The sequence below is a fragment of the Bombus vosnesenskii genome, unplaced genomic scaffold, assembly GCF_011952255.1.
Source record: "Bombus vosnesenskii isolate JDL3184/JDL3185 unplaced genomic scaffold, Bvos_JDL3184-5_v1.1 scf7180000013267, whole genome shotgun sequence".
Classification (NCBI taxonomy): Eukaryota; Metazoa; Arthropoda; class Insecta; order Hymenoptera; family Apidae; genus Bombus; species Bombus vosnesenskii.
This window is the reverse complement of record NW_022882927.1, coordinates 8,141,371-8,160,332: the sequence shown is the minus strand read 5'-3', so window position 1 is coordinate 8,160,332 and position 18,962 is coordinate 8,141,371. Positions and strand designations below refer to the sequence as shown.

Here is an 18,962-nt window from a genome sequence, read left to right as displayed (position 1 = left end):
AAATATGATAATAAAAATTTATTTGAAATGCGTAATGTCGTTAAAAAATTTAATAAAGCTGCGACATTTGGCTTCCAAAATTGATAATTATGAAAGAGAATTTTTTACAAAATTTAATTAAAGAAACTGGTGTATTTCAATGAATCCTCGCTGGCTATTCAAATATCTAAACATGCCTATCGTGCGACGTTACCACGTTGACTTCTCTGCATAGCTTTTGAATTCGTGCGGAAACCTAGTTTTTCATTAACATTTGACGCATTTGTGGCGTAGACTGACTTCCTTATAATTTCTTTGAAATTTTGACAACACGTTATTTATCACATTATTTATGCATCATGCAATTTGCAGAGAGCCTGGCTTTACCAAGGTAGAAATATTCATCTTGAAAGTTTAAAGTTTTAACACGTAATTCCTATACATAGCAAGCCGCAAAAATGACTTTTTGATTAATTACAGGAAAACCGTTCCTAAAAAGTTATTAAAATGCTAATATGTTGTGTAAAATGTTTAAAAGAACTTACAAAAAAATTTTGCCCTTGCCTCACCATTTTCCAATAAAAATAATGTGAAATACGTAATATCGGTAGTTGCGGTCCTATCCATTTCTGAATTATTTGTTAGTGTGCGCGCATAGTAAGTACAACAGCCAAGAAATTTCATCCTAGAGGGAGAATCTCAGACATGTGTAAAGAATATGAGTTTCGAGTTATGAGATATCGTCGTGCTACAAATATCTTAAGAAAAAAGTGTGTGAACAGTTTTACAGAAAGTAATAAATTCGTTTCATGACATTTCCATGTAATCTTGTGCCAATTTTGGTGCGGTTCTTGAATACAGTTTCTCTGTGTTACAAAACAAAAGTAAAACTAAAACTCTCTTTTTTAAAATCCGCCATATTATCCGCCATAATAAAATCCGTTAAAGTGCATTAACTTATTCGATTAATTATTTACCTTTATTAACAATTTCTCGGTAACTGTGTGATAAGTTCAAAATTCAGACAAAGGTTTCTTGTGTTTCAAATTAGTTTTGCTCGAAATGTGAGAGTAGTCTTAAATTTTGAGGTTTATCTAAGAACTACTTACCTTAACTTCTTTATCAGGTACGCCTCACGACATCGGAAATTTGAGTAAAATTTTATGGTCTCCATTTCGATTATGTTCCTGCTTCTCACGGAGATTCTATGGGGATTCTACGGAATAGATATTTTCTTGCCTCTGGTTCCTCGTAAATTTGCAACTTTACTTTTGTCGAAAACGACGATCGATAGATTTGTCGTACTTTAGTTTCAAGGAAATTCAACGATAAAGTCGTTCGATGCTGATGGCTTCTCTCGACAAACGCGAGCTGATTCTTAATCCAAGCGATTCGTTGTGATTTTTACATTGCAATGGTATCAGATTTGACAGAGTTCGAAGAAACAGTCAGAACAGCTGGAACGATTTGACTCGTAGAGATATAAAGATTAGAGTGCGTAAGCGAATTGAAACAGTGATGCAGGAATAGAAAGAAGACTCTACGTATATAGTGGCCTCTTGAGTCCTCGTCTAATAACATATACACGTTTGTACAGTAAATATGTAAGTTATAAGTGTAATATCGATCAACGAGCAGCGTCAGTGTGCGTGTCTTATTAGACAATAACAGAAAGAATCTCTATGCAGCGTTCTCTTTCTATTTCCGTATCGCATCCACTTACACGATAATATATGACTCGCGTATATACTCTATCTTTCTACATATCTTTATGACCTGAATAAACGATAGCGCTATCTAATCGATTGATTGACGTGATGAATGAACGGTATAACATAGTTGCGGAGTTTTATTTCGTACAATAAGAGATCTTTCTGCTGCAGTTGGCGCTAGAATTTGTTTATTAAGTGAACGAGGTTCTTGTTTTCAAATATCTGTTTCGTTATTGACAGAGTAAAATAATCTTATCGAGTAAAGTAGAGGAAAATGTAAATTGAAGCGCGAAATTCGAAATATTTCAACTTGAATAAATAACCAGGCAGACGATAGATGAAGCAGGAAAGAAAGTAAAGAATGATGAATTTTCAACACAACACGTACAAAACGTGATATATTTGTATGCAAAAAGAGAACAAAATAAATATTCACAGTATTTCATACAGATTCATTTTATATTTTACATATATCGTGTTTAGCGCTGCTATTCTCTATAGATATGTCTATATATTGTTAAAAAAATAACGCATAATCTATGAGATATAAAACTTATAATAACGTAGAATATCGTAGAATATACAATATCGTTCAATATACAATTTACGTGAACTGTTCATCACGCTCTGTCAATACACGCCTCATTCATTTGCATATAGTGAATCATTCGTCGCGGGAAACTCTGACCTTAAGAATCCGGACCTTGCGCAACGAAACGCATTAACATCTACTTGATTCTTTGCAATCATATCACGATTCAATACTTTCGTTACACGCTAACGCAGGAGCGGACCAACAGGCACAGGTCACCGGCGTGAGCGTTCTACAAATGTCAGAGATTACTTTCTCTCGTATCAAACACGAATAACGAACGACGTTTCCCCGTATCGCCGGGGAGCGAGATAGACACACCGGATAATTTCTCGATGATCGGGAACATGAACTCTGCAAACAAGTGCTTGACATCGCCAAGGACTCGCGGATTCCGCTCTTGACTTTGAACAATGAGTATTAGACGCGCGTGTACGTATAACGTACAGTATCTTTACAAATTTGCGAAATGAAGATTCTATCGCAAATGGCTTGGTGTTCTCACGAAGTTTCGTGTGCTCGAACGAAACTTACGTTTCCTTTAAGTGCTTCGCATGGGAAGCTCGCGTTGAAGAGGAAAACAAAGTGAGAGCTTGTCGATCTCGTCATTAAAAGACGTAAAACGGACAAGACGGAAGAGGAACGAATATAAAGGAGGAGAACACGAGAGAAACGCGAGGAGAAAATCGAGTCAGCAGGGTAGATGCAGTTTCGCGTGCACCGATAAATGCCACCGTTTGTAGTCTGCAACTACCGAAACGGGCTCGTTTGGGGAGTGTTTTAGGAAATACCTTGGGGAAAAACCGACTGAATTTTAGTTCTCGGCATCTAGACACGCGTGATCGCATCTTTCCTGGAATCACTTCACTTAACGTAATTACTTCGCTTAAGTATGCGCGTGCACAGTCGGTCGATTAATATCGCGCGCCTACTATTTCTTAAATGTGGCTCAACGAAGCCATTCGTTCATGCATATAACTTTGTACTAGCGTCTACCCTGTAAAATTGCGCGTTTGTCTGGTTATTGGAAATAAAAATAGCTGTATGCTGATTCTACAGGATGGTCAATGAGAATACTACTAACAATAAGATATTTCTAGGGTCGTCATTTGACTATAATACTAACAAAGAATCGTAAAAATGGTGCACCTACAGGAAAATAATTCGCTCACCCTGGAGGTTCGTTAACACAACAGTTGGAGAGGGAAATGGAAATCAGCCTCGTTTTCGAAAAAGATCGAGCAACACTGTAATCGCGTTCTGAACGTCACACTGGGAACTTTTTCTCAAAGCCTTGTTCCTTTGCTGACCTCGTTGGTCACATCGAGCGAGACGTTCTTGAGTGCATTAAGCTTCTCCATGTAACCGATGTCGATGTGAAGCTTCCCATTATCATCGACGATTCCTTGAAGAGGAGCAGTCTTTTCCGCGGCATTCGCGATCGAGGTCACCGACGAGGAAGCAGTCGCATTCGCTGCGTTCTGCTCGTTCTGTAACCGCGTGCTGCTCGCGTACAATCTTCGTCTTCCCGGGAAGTGTCTGGATATCTTCACCGCTAGTGGATGAAGCAGATGTTGCTCGTACATGTCTTCTTGTGGATTGGCCGTCAACAGACTCACGATAATGCCGACGATCACCGTCGACAGACTTCCTATGAGCGCGTAATACATGTACGTGATGCTATATAAATATTCGAGTGGACCTCTGGCAGATGTTGCCTGGGTCGCGTTAAGTAATGGCACGCTTTGATACTGATTGTTCGTGACGTTGAGCGCAGCGTCCAACAAGCGTTCAGACTGCGTGACCCAAGGAGAGAACGTGTCGTTCTGACAGTTCTCCGTCGACAGAGGAAGCGATTCCGCCTTGTGCATATTGCCGATACTCAAGTGTCCGAAGGTTATCCACAAAGTGGTCACATGGCTGAAGATCATCCCAGTCGCAGCACCTTTCCAGTTGGCACAGGGAACCAACATAGCCAACACAAATACGCCAAGCAACGGACCGGAAGTCGCCGATGTCATCAGCATCGACGACTCGATTACTCCCGACAACATCGCCACGAGAAAGCTCACGCCTATTATCAGCACGCCGTAGATAACGCTGATCGCCTTGATGAGGTGTAGCTGCTGCTTATCTTTCAACTCTCTGAGTGCGGGTATCTGACTGAGGAAGTCCTCGAACGTGACCGTGGCTAGAGAGTTGAGGTTCGACACCGCCAAGGTGAGCGCGCTGTTGAATAGAGTAGCCATCACGAGACCCAACAAACCGGGGAAGTTAAGGAACTTGTCTTCCACGTAGAACGGCACGATCTCGTCGAATTTCGAGATGTATCCTAGTGTGAGAGGATCGCAGTCCGCGTAGTTAGCAAAGATTACCATGCCAACCACCCAGGAGAGAGAGAACAAGATGAAGATTATCGGCATGTTGGCTAACATGGTCCTAAAAGAAGCACGAGATATTTTTCCATTAGGATGTGAACAGCCTGAGTATAATGGTAAAAGTTCCTGTTCGCAATTTATTCATTGCTCGTCATTCGATGGACTTTTATTTTCCACCTGCAACTCGTGCAAAACCGATTCGGGGTAGATCTTACGAGCGAGGAACGTCATTAGATACATACACGGTCGACTTGATACTGTTGACCTTAGCTAGAGAAGGAGTATCTGCTCCTAAAAGTTTGGCCCGCTGCCATTTAATCCCTGTCCGGGTGCCAGGCGGAGGGCTCATTGATTATGTGGTAACGAGGAGTGCGGAGAAAATTTCACGAATCAGAAAACGGTAAGCCGATACGAACTGCATGAAAATCTGCTCTGCTACCAAGGGGTTCTCGACGTTCGAAAATTTTAAACGTTTTATTTCACGAGATATGTAGGATTATTTACGTTTACGATCGGAGCTCTCATTCTCGCGACGAATCTCGGTAAAATCCCAATCGAAAGAGGAAAAAGTATCGTTGGATTTCGGACGAATTTCAAACGGTTATCCGTTCTGTGCGCGGACGTCCTAGAACAAAACAGCGACGTCGTTTTTCTTTCGCACGTTCTCACAATAAAAACTTTATCAATGCTGCTCGAAATTGCGTAATAAAGTGACAAATCGTTGGTAGTTTCGGATCGCTCGCTCGCACGCGGTTATACTCTAATAAAAATCCATACGGGAAAACATTTTTATCGCGAAGAGAGAACGCGTAACCATGGCCGCGATTATATTCTAATAAAAGTCCATTTCGGCGGGGCTTTTTATCGCAGCTACACCGACGCGTCGCTGTTCGGATTTATGTTCTAATAAAACGTCCGCGAGCATGGAATGCCAACGCGTGTCCTCGTCGATGTTTCGTTCGAAAAAGGGAGAGATAAATTGCCTCTGAAATCGGCTGTTCGTTTGTTTCATTTTTCCCCTGTACGGTAACACGACGGGACGGGTTATGCTTTTCACAAATGTCACTTGTTCATTTCGCGAAACGTCACCAGAGATCTTTTCGCGTTTCGATCGTCGGTTATATAATCGACCATCCTGTACGGTTTCCTCGTTTCGAATCATTCGGAATTAACTTTCTTATCCCAAAGGAAGGATGAAAAGAAGTTCGCAAATTACTTTCGGCGGGAAGAAGTCCGCTTTTCATCGCAGGTGTTCGGCGATGAAAAACGGAGTTATCGCGTCACCAGATGAAAAGAAGCGGCTGTGGTTCTTAAACGGCAGCGGATACTACAATTTCCTAGAAATTATTTATAGCCTTTTTGACTTACAGATGATTCTATGCGAGTTAGATAAATGTTCTGCTGCATATCTTAGCTTTTTTAAATAACAGGCTTACACACACGTCATTAACGCGTTTTACGCTCGATGTTTATTCCAATTGGATGTAGTTAAAAAATGACACCGATATGAAAAATCGACGAGCGAAAGTAAGCAACGCTGTTGTTTGTCCGGTGTTTCGATAAACGAGGAGAAGGACCGATTAATGGACAATCATAAGTAAGAATAACAGCCAGACGACTGTAACAATTTGCATAATGCGAAGTGACTGGTTATCACGTGCTGTCACGCGACTCATGCAGCCAGATCATAATAATAATTTAGTAAGATAACCAACGCAGCGGCAGGCAAAAATTGCGTCTCTGGCAGCGTGACGATGACTCATTTCACCATTTGTGATTGACCTTTTAATTAAAAAGTCAGACCTCGATTGCTTCGATCGATAAAGAAAGAGTGAAAGAACGTGTAAAAAAGAAAGAATACAAAGCTAGGAAGAACTGAAAAAAGAAGGAAAGGAAACTAGACATGGTCGGCCGGACAGAGATCACCCCCGGAAGGATTCCCCTGCTCCTCGTCTAGCTCCAGGGGAAACAGTCGATTCCGTGTACACGTCGACTAAGTGATCCGCAAACTTTCGACTCGTACTCCTGTCGCTTCGATTTCGGGGATACAGAATGAATCCCAATTCTCATCGGATCTCCCTCACCGGTGATTTTCTCGATTGTTCGGCGGAAAGCCACTCCAAGGGGCCAGAAGTAACGCGAGGAATGGCGATGGCAAAATATTACGACAAATTCAACTTGTGAAATTTACTTTCTCTTCTTTCTATCTTTCAGTTGGAAACTTCCTTTTTTCGTAGAATTTTAATAAACGTTTCCTTATTGGCAGACCTCTTCCATGACACGAATTTTAGCATTGCACGTTGTAACACGTGGCGTTATCTACGCGACACTTGTTTACATATCTGTCGCGTAAAATGCTAATTCTGTGCGTGCCTCGAAGTAGTATGGGCAACTTCTGTATTCACGAACTTCGCCCTACATATCGTGTAATTTTTGCTGAAATTGCAGAAACTTCGAGGCAGATTTCGAATAATCGATGCTCGGAAATTTCGAAATTTTTACCGAGGTAGAACATTCGTAACTTCATTTGAGAAATTATTTCCTCTCAAAATTATCGGCAAGGTACGAAAAATCTTCTATAAATATGCGAATTTCTAGAAAAGGTTGGTAAGGTCGAATAAAAGAAATTACTCACTTTATGACTTTCCGTTGACTAGTCATGCTACAGTATCGTTGCACAAAGTTCTGCTGGCAGCCAAAGATGGACAGGCTCATGAATAATTGACCCAAGGTTGCTGACAGAGTCGTCACTCGGAGGGTGGGATCCAAATCTGTGCTGAAATCAGAGACCGGCCCTATTGACTCAATAGAAATTGAAGTAGCAGTCGATCAAAAGTGTTCTCGTTTTCAAAACGCTCGACGTTATAGGTTTAACTTGGAGAGAAACGCGTCGAGTTGTTTTTCACTAAAAATGCACCGAAGCAAACACGGATTTGGGCTAATTCGATAGGGACCCACGGTTGTAATTCGAGGTTACGTTGTTCCTTCTCCACTGCCTCGCTTCGCGAGACGAGTGTTTTGAACTAGAATTACGCGATGAATGTCTCGTAATCTTATTGCTGCTCTTAGCTAGATGTTGCTATAACGTCCACAGAGGATCGATTGTTCAGAGTCAACGTTAAAATAATAAAACTATGTGAACATCCCCTTCGAACTAACACCGATTTATTATTCGGTTAGATCATACAGATATTTCGTACGAAACGTGACACAGTTTCAAGCTCGCGAGATCGTCGATAAATGTCCAATAAAATAAAGTGTGAAATTCACCTGATTTTAATCCCTAATAGCCTACTTAATTTCGGCATCTAGATAATCGATTTATATTTGTACTTACTTGAAGAAATCTAATCGACCACGTTCGTACGTCACGTTCAAAATCTTATCAGGTCCGATATCAGCGGAACCCTTAGCGATTATCACGAGCGAAACGCCGATCATCGTCACTCCTTGTATGACATCCGAGAGGATGGCTGCTTTCAAACCACCCTGCGAATAAAAAGACGAGCATTTTCGTTTGTAGTCTGCAATATTCGTTGATTCGAGTTTGATTGCGGAGAGCAACTGCAGATTATTAAAGGACGCGTAAATGAATTCGAGAATGGGAACGTATCGATATAAGCAAGGCCATATAAAGCGGTAGATTTTCACACTTATGGCTCGTCACCGCTGTTCGTGTATGTTTTACGATCGCGCGTATCGTATTTACGATCCTCTCTACTGGAAATGCACCACGAACAGGGACGAATAGTCTGCTTCCTCGGATCGCGAATAATTGATGGGACGAAAATGCGGCGGACATCGTGAGGACGATTTAAATGTTTCAGTCTCTACGCGGAAAATCATCGGTCCTTGGAAACGTTCTTCTCCGTTTGCATCGCCGCGTTACAGTAGAATCATGCTAGTCAATGAACTTTTGTTCTCGAATGAATATTTATGAGGTCACAAGTAACGAGGTTTTTCTGAGAGTTGAGTTTAAAACAATGGAACTCGTCACCATCGGTCTTTTATAAAAGGGGAATGGAAAGCTTAATAGGAAAGTGACGACAATTGTAGAAAATGAGCGAAATACTTCACTATGTTGCAGATGTTTATGCAAATTTACATTTTTGTGAATATTAGTAAAGAAATGGAATCTATCTAGAATAGAATAGAATCATTATTCTTTCAGCCTTTAATTGTTATAAATATAATGGTACAGTATTTTTGTATATTAGTATGTACATTCTGTACTCTTCTGGACATTTAAATTTTCCATAAAAACATCAACAGTCTATATATCACTGGTTAATTTCCGTCAGATTTTGTTTTCATAAGAAAGAAATCTCATTACTTATGAGATAACCTAATATAACTTGAAACGATATCATTTATTTTCGAAAATATTTCAGTCGAATATTTGTATTCTATTTCTCTGTACCGTTCTGTAAGTTAGATAAAACATTCTTTTGTAATTTTAATAGGATATTCAACCTCTTGGTTACATGTAACAGGACATTACGATACGCTTAACGTTTCATTTTTATGATTCTCGAAAATCATTATCCGAAGCTTTTACGTTTAATATCAAACTTACCATAACGCTGAAGACGACGGATATCGAGGTGATCCCCAAGATACTGGCCCAGTACGGCAAGCCAATCACAGCCTTCAGAGCGACGCAAGGCGTGAATATCGTGACGGCCAAGTTCAACAGGCTACGTATCACGTAAGAGAAGCTCGCGAGGCATCTGACTAGCTTCGAGTTGAACCTGGTGGATTAGCATAATTACAAGAGGTCTATTCTCCGACACGGCCGGACATAATCGTTAAACGCGAGAGTAGTTTCAAGGTTCATAGGAAAAATCAAACTCTAAAAACTATCTGAAACAATCGTTTCTATTTAAAGAAAGAGTCTAGAAAGGTTCGCAGTATCGCGAAAAAGAGGAGAAGAGTGGGGATTATATCATGGCTGGTACACGTAAATTGAAAATGTAAAGCAGCCTGATTTCGGCGAAGCAAACGACGATATCGAGCTTCTCGAGCATCGTGTACACGGTAAATTTAAATTTTTCCATGATCCGTCACGTGTCCGCGTGATTTCGATGCGAAACGCCACGAAGTCGAGGCGTTTTTATTTCGGGGAGAAAAAGCTGATGCTACGCTTGGTATTCCGTTTAGACGACAGAATCTACTAACTTCCTCGGTCATCGATTATTTCGATATATTTTCGAAATATGAAATTTACATGAAACAAGTACATCGGTTGCTTCCTCGCGGCATCAAATTTTCCATCCAACAAAGGAAGAGATGTTTTCTTTCGCGAGAATTCGAATTTGCAAGATACAATATACAAGCTAGCGTTTCTCAACGTATATTCTCACGAATATCGCGAAATAACACGATTCTCGCAGATAATTACCTCATATCTAGATACTGATAGACTGACGTGATGCCGAGGCTGTAGTAAACAGGGACGAAGATGAAGCACACGATGGGATACGCGAGCAGCATACCATAGATGGTCTCCCACATGGCGCTACCTCTGTAATACAGCTCTGACGGATAGCCAAGGAAAGATCGGACACCAAGGGTGCCACGGGCGATGGACAACATCATGGCGCCCATCGAGACGTTTCCGGTGGCGAATACATAGTCCGCTTTGGTGGTCTCCTTTCGACGGCCACGAAATTTGCCCCATAGCGGAATGACAAACGCGGCGATGATACAGCCGACGAACACCAGATAGTCAATCACCATGGACGACGCGCCGATCGTCATCCTGGGCTCTCCTGCGGGGCCGTTTCTTCCTGTACTATCGAGTCCTTTCTGGTAGCGGAAAATAAGAGCGTGTCAATGCTATCGACGTAGATCGAGCTTATCCTGAACGACCTCGTGTTTGAATCTACCCGCGGAACAGTCTCGAGTTTAGTTATGTTTACAGGTGTCGCGCTCGATTCCCTTCGACACCGTGGCCAGTGAATGCCGAGAGCTCGGAACGATCGTTGCGTGACAAGACGATTCGCGTCGCGTTCACGCGTTTCTCAAGCTAGAATTTTCGAACGTTTTACGACGTGGTCATAAACGTACACGTGTTGCGTGTTCGTGGCGAGTGTCGCGATGCTTCGCGAGTCTGTATCGAGTAGCGATAGAAGATTGATGTGATCCGATGCGATCGGAACGGCAGCGCGTACTCTGACTGAACGCAGTCCGTAAACCACTTCACGTTATTATGTTCGGGACGAGGAGCGAGATAGAGCTATCCGCAGCGATAGAGCGACGAACATCAACTCGAGACTATCTTCCGGCAAGTGCGAGGAAAGGGGTAAGGGTAACAGAGTGGAAGGGACTAGTAAGACACTGCCAAAGCTTTTTCTTATCTTCTATCGCTTTATTGTTTATCGGCGTTTGCACACCGCATTAGGCTCCTCGTTTGTTCACTTACGTTATTTGTTTACCGATTCGATTCATAATGATTCTTCTGAAATTAATAATCCTATCCGTAATTCTGTCTAAACGACTGTTTAACGCTGATTTAAATCAACTAGCAGTCGTTTGTGCCACATGAGCCAGGTATTCGGATTCTTTGCGTTTAGAAGACCGAGAGCTTAGAAACTTGCTTGTTTAAGAGCTTGTAGCAGCATTTAATGCATAATAAGTCAGTAAATCTCACTTTGTTTGCAATTACTTAGAAATTAAACGCAGATGTGGTGTTGTCGTGTACTATTCCAAATTGTATGTACAATAGTACAGGGATTATTAGAATAACTGGTCTTTGATAATCAAAATTTAAGGAGGAAGTGAAAATTATCGAATTTGGAGCTTTCCTCTCGTTAAAGCAAATATTTTGTTTATGATATTTGTATTCTTGCAGATTTATTAATTATCGAGGACGTAACTATCTTTGATATATTTAGTCAAGGAAAACTTTATATGTACGTATATCGTGACGCATCGATCACAAAAAAGAAGTAGAATCACTTAACTTTTCAAGATAAGAAATTATCATTAGAATATTTATATCGCTTGCTGAAAATGAACACGAGAGAACCAAATAGAAAGGAAGAGTCAACAACGTAATCTTGAGGAATATTTAGTGTCTTGAAAAAATCACTTTCTTTGACCTAACCCACTTTCCTATTTTACTACAAATTTGTATATTCTTTCACGTTATTATACTTACGCTATTCTTATCCTTGTAGAAAAAGTTACAATCTCATTATCAGAATCGTGTCACCTCGAATCGATCGCTATTGACAAAAAAATTTCCTTGGCGGGCAAGCGAGAGAATTCTCTCCGTTAATTTTTTTTTCTTTGCAATTTTATCGAATACATTCCATACAGTTTAGAGACGCGTAATTCGAGTTATCGATCCTTGTCACGGCTCCACAAACTCGCTATTGTCTCGTTGATTTTCGGAAATCAGGAAATATTCCATTGGACGTTGTTCCATCGACATACCTGCGTACACTCGCGAATATCCTCGAGCCTCGACTCTCGTTTCCGCAGTTACAATGCGAAATCAATTGCAAGCTATTTATCGTGCTGCGTTTAACCCATTTCGCCCGAGCAATCGAACGGTCGGCCGCTCCGAACCACGTTCCTCGCGAGAATATTTCGTATGCGGATCAGGAATTCTTTAACCGGAATTGTTTCTTCGTTTAAAACAAATGGGACAGTACGAATTTCTTTATTGAGTTATAGTAACGTCGCTTGTTCTCTGCAGACTTGATAAACAAACGTGAATCAATTGCAGAAATTATTTGGAGAGAGATAAATTAAAAGATCGAGATTTTTTCTTATGTAATTTATCTCTGGTAAAAAATACGCACGTTTACACAGATTACGTTTCTGCGGAGAGAGGAGAAACGGAGTTATCATGCATTTTAATCCGTAATTAAAATTTAGAATCCCGGATGTTTTCTGCTTATATCGACACGATTATTCTCCTTCTATAAATTACGTACGAGAACTTTCGTTCGTACGGACGTAATTCGCTTTAGGGTTATCAAAGATCTCGTTGAATTTTTGCGGATTCTCCTATTGCGTCTACCCCACGCGTTTTCTGGCGATCAAGCTCGCCAAAACTTTACGAATTATGTAAATAACGATAGAGGCGTGCATAGATATAACTCAACTGGAATCATCTGCTCCAGTTCAGCTGATACGTCGGCCTCGGTGTCATAAATAAGGCAATAAATACCGCTGCTGGCATGTGACACACGAGCCACTTGTTTTCTGCGTGCCTATCGAAACTCGTTCGCTCGTGACAATTAATCCAACAGCGATGGACGAATCATCGAACAGCCGTAGAACATGAAACGAACACAGAGAACTAGATGCATCATCCTCTAGCTAATCGTATCTAACTCGGGCCAGTGACCCTGCAGCTTTCTAAATCCTAACCTCGATTTTTTCCGATCTACCTCAACTTTAAATTGAGTCGCGTTTGGTCTTGAAATCTCTTGCTTCTCTCTCTCATTTTCTCTCTCTTTACTCTACTAGATTCTTTTCGAAGGAAAGATTTTTTCGGCTTTAATCGCTCAGTTTGAAGCCACGTCGCTACTCGTCGACGCGCCCCGGTGAAATCACAAGGGAAGGAACGAGCTACTTGTACGGTCGAGCCAAGTGGCGCAGCCACCGTGAAACGCACGGCGCCGCAGTCAATTTCATTCGCTCGTCCTTGTCGTCTGCAGGTATCAAGAGAGCCACCGCCTTCCTTCCCTATACCAAGATCAGGCGGCTGCCTTCTACTTAGATACGTGACACCCAGCCATGCTGCGGCGCCGACACCGCGGAAATTTCCCTGAAAAACTCTAATCTGTCGACGTCTGACTCGTCCCATTCGTTTCCCCTTCGCTCTCTGTCGCCAAACTACTGTGCACGAATGGAGACGAACGTGTGAAGGGAACCAGACGAACACTTATCAGTATGTCTTTAGGTAGCTGAGAAATTCAGGTCGAGGACGTAATTAGTTTCGTGAGGTGTTGATTGTATCCGAAGGTGTGTTTGAGCGTTCTTAGTAGCACACGAGCGACAGTTTCTGGAATAAAAGTAATTTCTAGAATAGAGATGGTATATATACATATCTTTTTATATGTATATATATATATACATATGTTCTTGGAATTATTTTATCGATTTGTAAATGTAAATTCCGCGACTGACAATTTGGGAGATTCATACGAATGTCAATTGCATAATTCATCGAGGGATTTCTGCGATATTCTTTTTTTGATAAATGTTGCGTCAGCGTGACAGATGTAATTACACGTGAGTCAATTGGAATCTTCGGTCGACGTACAATGGCTTGTCACGTGAATATTGAATAACATAATTGATCATCACGCCATCAAGGGTCTTCGCCGATTTGTATTCGACCAGTTCACTTCTCTTCGTTTAAGATGCAGAAATGATATATAATTATGGCGTTTACACGACTACATACAGCACTGAAATATGCCATAGTCTCCAGAAACCTAGCTTTTTTTCACAACTTTCTCATCTTCCATCGTACGGAGCGTTGTTCCCGTATCGCCACGCGTTACTTAACGCGCGTTCGAGAACAATGCGGGTCGCATAATGCAAAGGAAACGTCAAATGTTGACGAAAGACTCGGTGACGGTAGTGTTTTTAGCCAATGGCTATACTAACGCTGGAAGCTTTTTCGTACCGTGCACTTTGAAACAATGAGCCCGTGACGTTTCCTCTTTATACGCATTTCTATCTGTCAGTGTCTCATTCCGTTCCATGGCCTTCGACGCCTTGTCTAGAATCCCACCCCGAACATTTTGTCCGGACGTAAAAACCTCTTACATTCTACGTAAAAACCAAGGAAACTTTACGCTTCCTCTGATAAAGTAGCATTTCGTGCCATATATTTTTCTCTCCGTAGAACGAGGGATTTTTTTTTATAATCCACTGCATTCAGGAAATCTCGAGAGCACGTTTGAAATCTGGAGAATCTTAATCCCTGCCATGAAAAGCATCTTGCGAGCCGCGCTTCCTTGGAGCTGAATCCCAATCCATTTCCCTCTTTCACGGAAATCAGATTTATAAATTCAGGAGCAAGGTGTGGCTCGCTTAAAACGTAGGTCGAGGCTGGACAAGAAATTAACCGTGACAGGTGAAATCGCGGAAATTACGACGAAAAGTTCTCGATGTTTGATCGTGCACGTGAGATATTAGGAAAATCCCAAAGACGTCACAGTGTTGCGGATCTTTGGAACCGAAGCTAATTGTAAAATCAATTTGCAAGGAACAAAGGCGGATAACATCCTTCCATCGTCAACTTCAGCGAACGGAGAGGGTGGATGTCTGTTTTATGGAAGCGAGATGACGGCTGGAAACGGTAATAAATTTCTCTTATTCCGTAAACAGCGATAGTGACAACATCTAACAAGCTTTTCGTGAAGAAAGGCACGTAGGATTCAAACGCTAGCATGTGATTGCCGGTTATTTCGCAACGCGCGATTAACAGAGATCTTACGAGACACTGCCCAATTTATCAACGACGGTATACCCAGAGCTCGCGCAAGAAGAATTTCGTTTACCCAGCACGCGTCTCGTTTCAAAATCTTTTTGGACGCTCGACGATCGTGAATGACACCGTTCGAATTACGAGGAGCGGTACTTAATTAAATCGTTAGAGAGGATCGTTAGCGAAGAAATTTTCCACAGTTTCTTATCGATGGTGTCAAGAGTCATGGGCAAACAACGTTAGAAAGATTACACTTGTTACGTGGTTTTTATTCGGTATAAGCATCGAAAAAACCAGTAAAAAAATTCCCTTGTGGTTATCACGAATGGCAGCTTCGCGTAGATTTAACGATCTCAATTTAACTGATTGCTCGTTATCAACAGCCGCCGGCTAGTATGATTAATTCGTTGGTAGAAGAAACTACTTACGTGGAGGGGAGAGCACGTGCTTCGAGTTCACGGAAGCTGATCGATCACGAGAACGGTTGTCACGAGACAAACAATTGGTAGACCGCGAATTAAATCGACGTCTCGATGCTAGCCGGCTCTCGGAGAGCGGCAAATCCATTGCGACCTATCGGGGCCGAGGAGCGGATGCAAATTTATTCGCGACGCGTGATTCCGATCAGCCGGGACCAATGAAATTTTTATCGGACCGACCGTGACGGATCGCTGCTTTTGGAACTTTTGTTCTTCTCGAAATTTCTTGAGCAACGAAAAAATGCGTTGAAAATCCAATCGCTTCGAAATATCGAAATCTTTTGTTCAAAATCTATTTCTAAAGAAATTTTAGGTTCGAACTCGATCGACCGACACAAGTTTTTTTTTACCTCCTGCTCGATGAACCAGCCATCGATCGAAGTATTTCCTATTCCTTTAAATAGCTGATCGACCGAAAATCGTTTAACGGCATTACGACGTTTTTCTGGAATTTTTCACGGGAAAATTGCTTTCGCCGAACGATGATCGACGTTTCCGGCGCGATAGGGAAAGCTGCACCTCGCTGCCTACCGATAAACTCGACGCGATACAGCTACACGGTGTCTTTTTCTTTTTCAGCTTCCATTTCGTGTGCACTTCGCCGACCTGTAACAAGAAGGACCTTCTACTTTGCTGATATCGATGCACTTCGTGGATTTATGAACGATCTACAAAGTAATTGTGCAGCGAAGCGGTAACGCCATGGTTGATGAAAGCTGGGACTTTTTCGAAGAGACAAAGTTGAAACGCGAATTTGACAAGAAAGGAAACGCTCTGCATTATCCGTCGATCGTTAACGCTATGACGATCGTTTAGTTTCACGCCAACAATGGATAAGATATGATTTTTGTTATTTGTAAGAAAATTTAACGACTTTGAATATTTCTCGCTAGTCATCATAACGTTAATAACCATTACGATTATTGTACCAGAAGACTCGAGAAATGTTAGAGAAACGATGAAGAATCTCGATCGATTTCAATAGCATGCAAAGTTTCGCAAGAGTTATTATGAAAATTTGATAAAACTGAACAAGCTTTCTATTGCAAGATGCGAGAACGACTAACGGAAGAAGAATAAATTGAATGATAAAAGAGTTTACTGGAAGCATCCATGAATCAATTATACGACCGAGGCATTTGATACGATTCTATAACGTTTCGCTTTTGGACATTCGTTTGCCAGCTATTACGGCTGGCCGAACGTTGCGGTTCAATCGTAAATGGCGATTGCTTGCAAATTTAATTGAAGTTCTCATCGAGCGCAGCTTTTCAAATTATTGCGTTTCTATAGTGTCATATATGGAGGGAAAGAGATGAAGAATAAAAAAAGGAAAGGAAGAAAGGATCTCCGCTGTAAATACGATAGCTTGAGTCTTTTCGTCGCGATTCGATTCTCGAGGAATCGTATTCAACGAGACGAATATAATGAACCGTGACAACCCGAAATAACATTGCGTAAAAAGCAATCCTCCGAGACGGTCGATCTGTTTCTTTTATCCCGTCTGCTCTGTTCAGCAGCAACGCGAACGAACAGAAACTTGTGACGTACGAGTCGCGATACAAATTCGCGTCTCATGAAACTTTCATTACCGATTGATTTCTCGCTTGGTAGCCGATTTACAAATCGAGTATTAAAATGCGCTCTGGAACAGTCGCGTTTTCACCGACAGACAAATATATCCCTTCTATCCGTTCCTTTTAACATCGTCGAAACAGAGATTTCCGCATTCGCCAAGGATTTCCCAAGGGGCTAATCGTTTCTCGATTAGTACGGTGACTACTTATGAATCGTCGTACGTGAAAAGGACTGTTTAATTAACGATTATTCGGAAGAGATTTCGAGTTCGATGATGGTTTCGGTAACTCCATAGAAAAATTCTCGCATGACGAGCATCAGCGATAACGGTATTGTAATTGGTAGCCGGAGATTAACGATAAACCATATCAGCTGCTCCGGCCTTTGCCAGCACGGATTGTATGCATATTGCATGAGCTTCGGTCTTTTATTATTTTTCCTTGCTTTTTTCGTTACTCTTTTAATACACGACGGTGGTCGTGATCTCGCGAGTTGAACCAGCGAGAGCATAATCAAACTGCTTTGAAAGAAAAAAAAAAAAAAAAAAGAAAAAGTAAAGACAAAAGCTTCGCAACAGGAGAACTATTTTAAGAGTTATATCGATCAGTTTTCATCTTGATGTGTTTATAGGAAAACTAAGCGAGCTGAAATTTTTGAGCTCGATGAATTACACGAGTATTTCGCTTTTAGACGAAACAAAAATGGATGCAAACGCGTACCGAAATCGAAGCTTTCTACGAGTTTCTAAAATTCTACGAAAGCCTTTAAACTCTGTACAACGTTCGAAACGATAATAACGTATAATTGAAATAACTGAAACTAGGGATCCAGAACGACAGTCAAAATTGTCCCTTAATTGCGTCCTCGCTTAGCTCTGAAAGAAAAAGAAAGGAAAGAATAGGAAACAATTTTCTCTAGTTCTTAGGGGACGATAAATCTTCAACGGCGTAACTTAAAGCATTTTCCTGTAATTCTCAAATCGGCGCTCTTAAACGTTCTCAACTTGTCAGCCGAATTTCCTGTCGAATTTCGGCTAGCAGTTTGTCCAGGGATCGTTCTAGGAAAGTTTCCAAGCTCGCGATAGCTCGCGATAACTCGCGTTCGACGAACGAAAAACACTCGAGAACGGGATAGCGTGGCGTCTGCTCGATTCGAAGGCGATGTCGGAAACAGGACAGGGATTTTTCTTGCGAGGACGCGTGCATCGTCGCGTTCGGTCTGTTTCTGTGCGTCACGAGACGCGGTTGGATCGGAGCCAAATCGCGGCGACGTCGCACAGATCGGGAAACTGCGCTTGTCGCCGCGATTCGACAGCTTCTCGACTCTCGACGAATTCCTAACGCAAATAGGATCGACGTTCTTATTCGTTTCGTAGATTTCGGCCATCCGGTTGAACGGTCGCTTGTCTGTTTGCTTTAAGGTAACGATGTTTGCTCGAAATATTTAATATATACAGTGCTTCTCTTATTGATTTTGCAGAATATTTGATTGGTAATATTATTATCGTGGTTAGGTTATTTTTACTACGCATGGATGAAGATATAGATAGTCTGTAATATATACAGGCACATCGAAGTACCTTCTTGAGCCATCGTATAAGAATAACAAAAATATGTATATTCTAGAACGTAATCTGAGAAGATTAACTTTTCTTGCAAAAGGTTTACATAGATCGGACGTACATATAAAAATTTGATACTCTTACTTAATAACGGGCCTTACATTGGCGAGTACAGCTTATCGTTAGTAATATCTTGGCATGTTTTGGAATAACTTTTTGGCATA

General features: G+C 41.4%; 1 protein-coding gene and 1 long non-coding RNA gene across 2 annotated transcripts; one reads left to right on the top strand and one right to left on the bottom strand.

Annotated features, from left to right (window-relative positions):
* Positions 1-2,056: 2,056 nt before the first annotated feature.
* Positions 2,057-10,849, bottom strand: LOC117230781 (sodium-coupled monocarboxylate transporter 1). Its single transcript, XM_033488554.1, has 5 exons — positions 10,063-10,849; positions 9,238-9,412; positions 7,999-8,150; positions 7,297-7,437; positions 2,057-4,722 (listed from the first exon to the last, which is right to left on the bottom strand). Exons 1-5 carry the CDS (start codon positions 10,419-10,421, stop codon positions 3,570-3,572), a joined length of 1,980 nt encoding a protein of 659 aa, XP_033344445.1. The 5' UTR covers positions 10,422-10,849; the 3' UTR covers positions 2,057-3,569.
* On the top strand, positions 10,620-17,724 carry LOC117230784. The gene is made up of 2 exons (XR_004492858.1): positions 10,620-10,965; positions 16,179-17,724. It is a non-coding gene; the product is annotated as an uncharacterized LOC117230784 (long non-coding RNA).
* The last annotated feature ends 1,238 nt before the right edge of the window (positions 17,725-18,962 follow it).

Bases quoted from the DNA above. Each gene is read 5' to 3' on its own strand.
- LOC117230781 (XM_033488554.1), bottom strand. From the start codon at position 10,421: ATGACGATCGGCGCGTCGTCCATGGTGATTGACTATCTGGTGTTCGTC. The intron at 9,413-10,062 runs GTAATTATCTGC...CTAATCCACCAG, and splicing joins TATCAGTATCTAGATATGAG to GTTCAACTCGAAGCTAGTCA. The intron at 8,151-9,237 runs GTAAGTTTGATA...TTTTATTCGCAG, and splicing joins CCGTCGTCTTCAGCGTTATG to GGTGGTTTGAAAGCAGCCAT.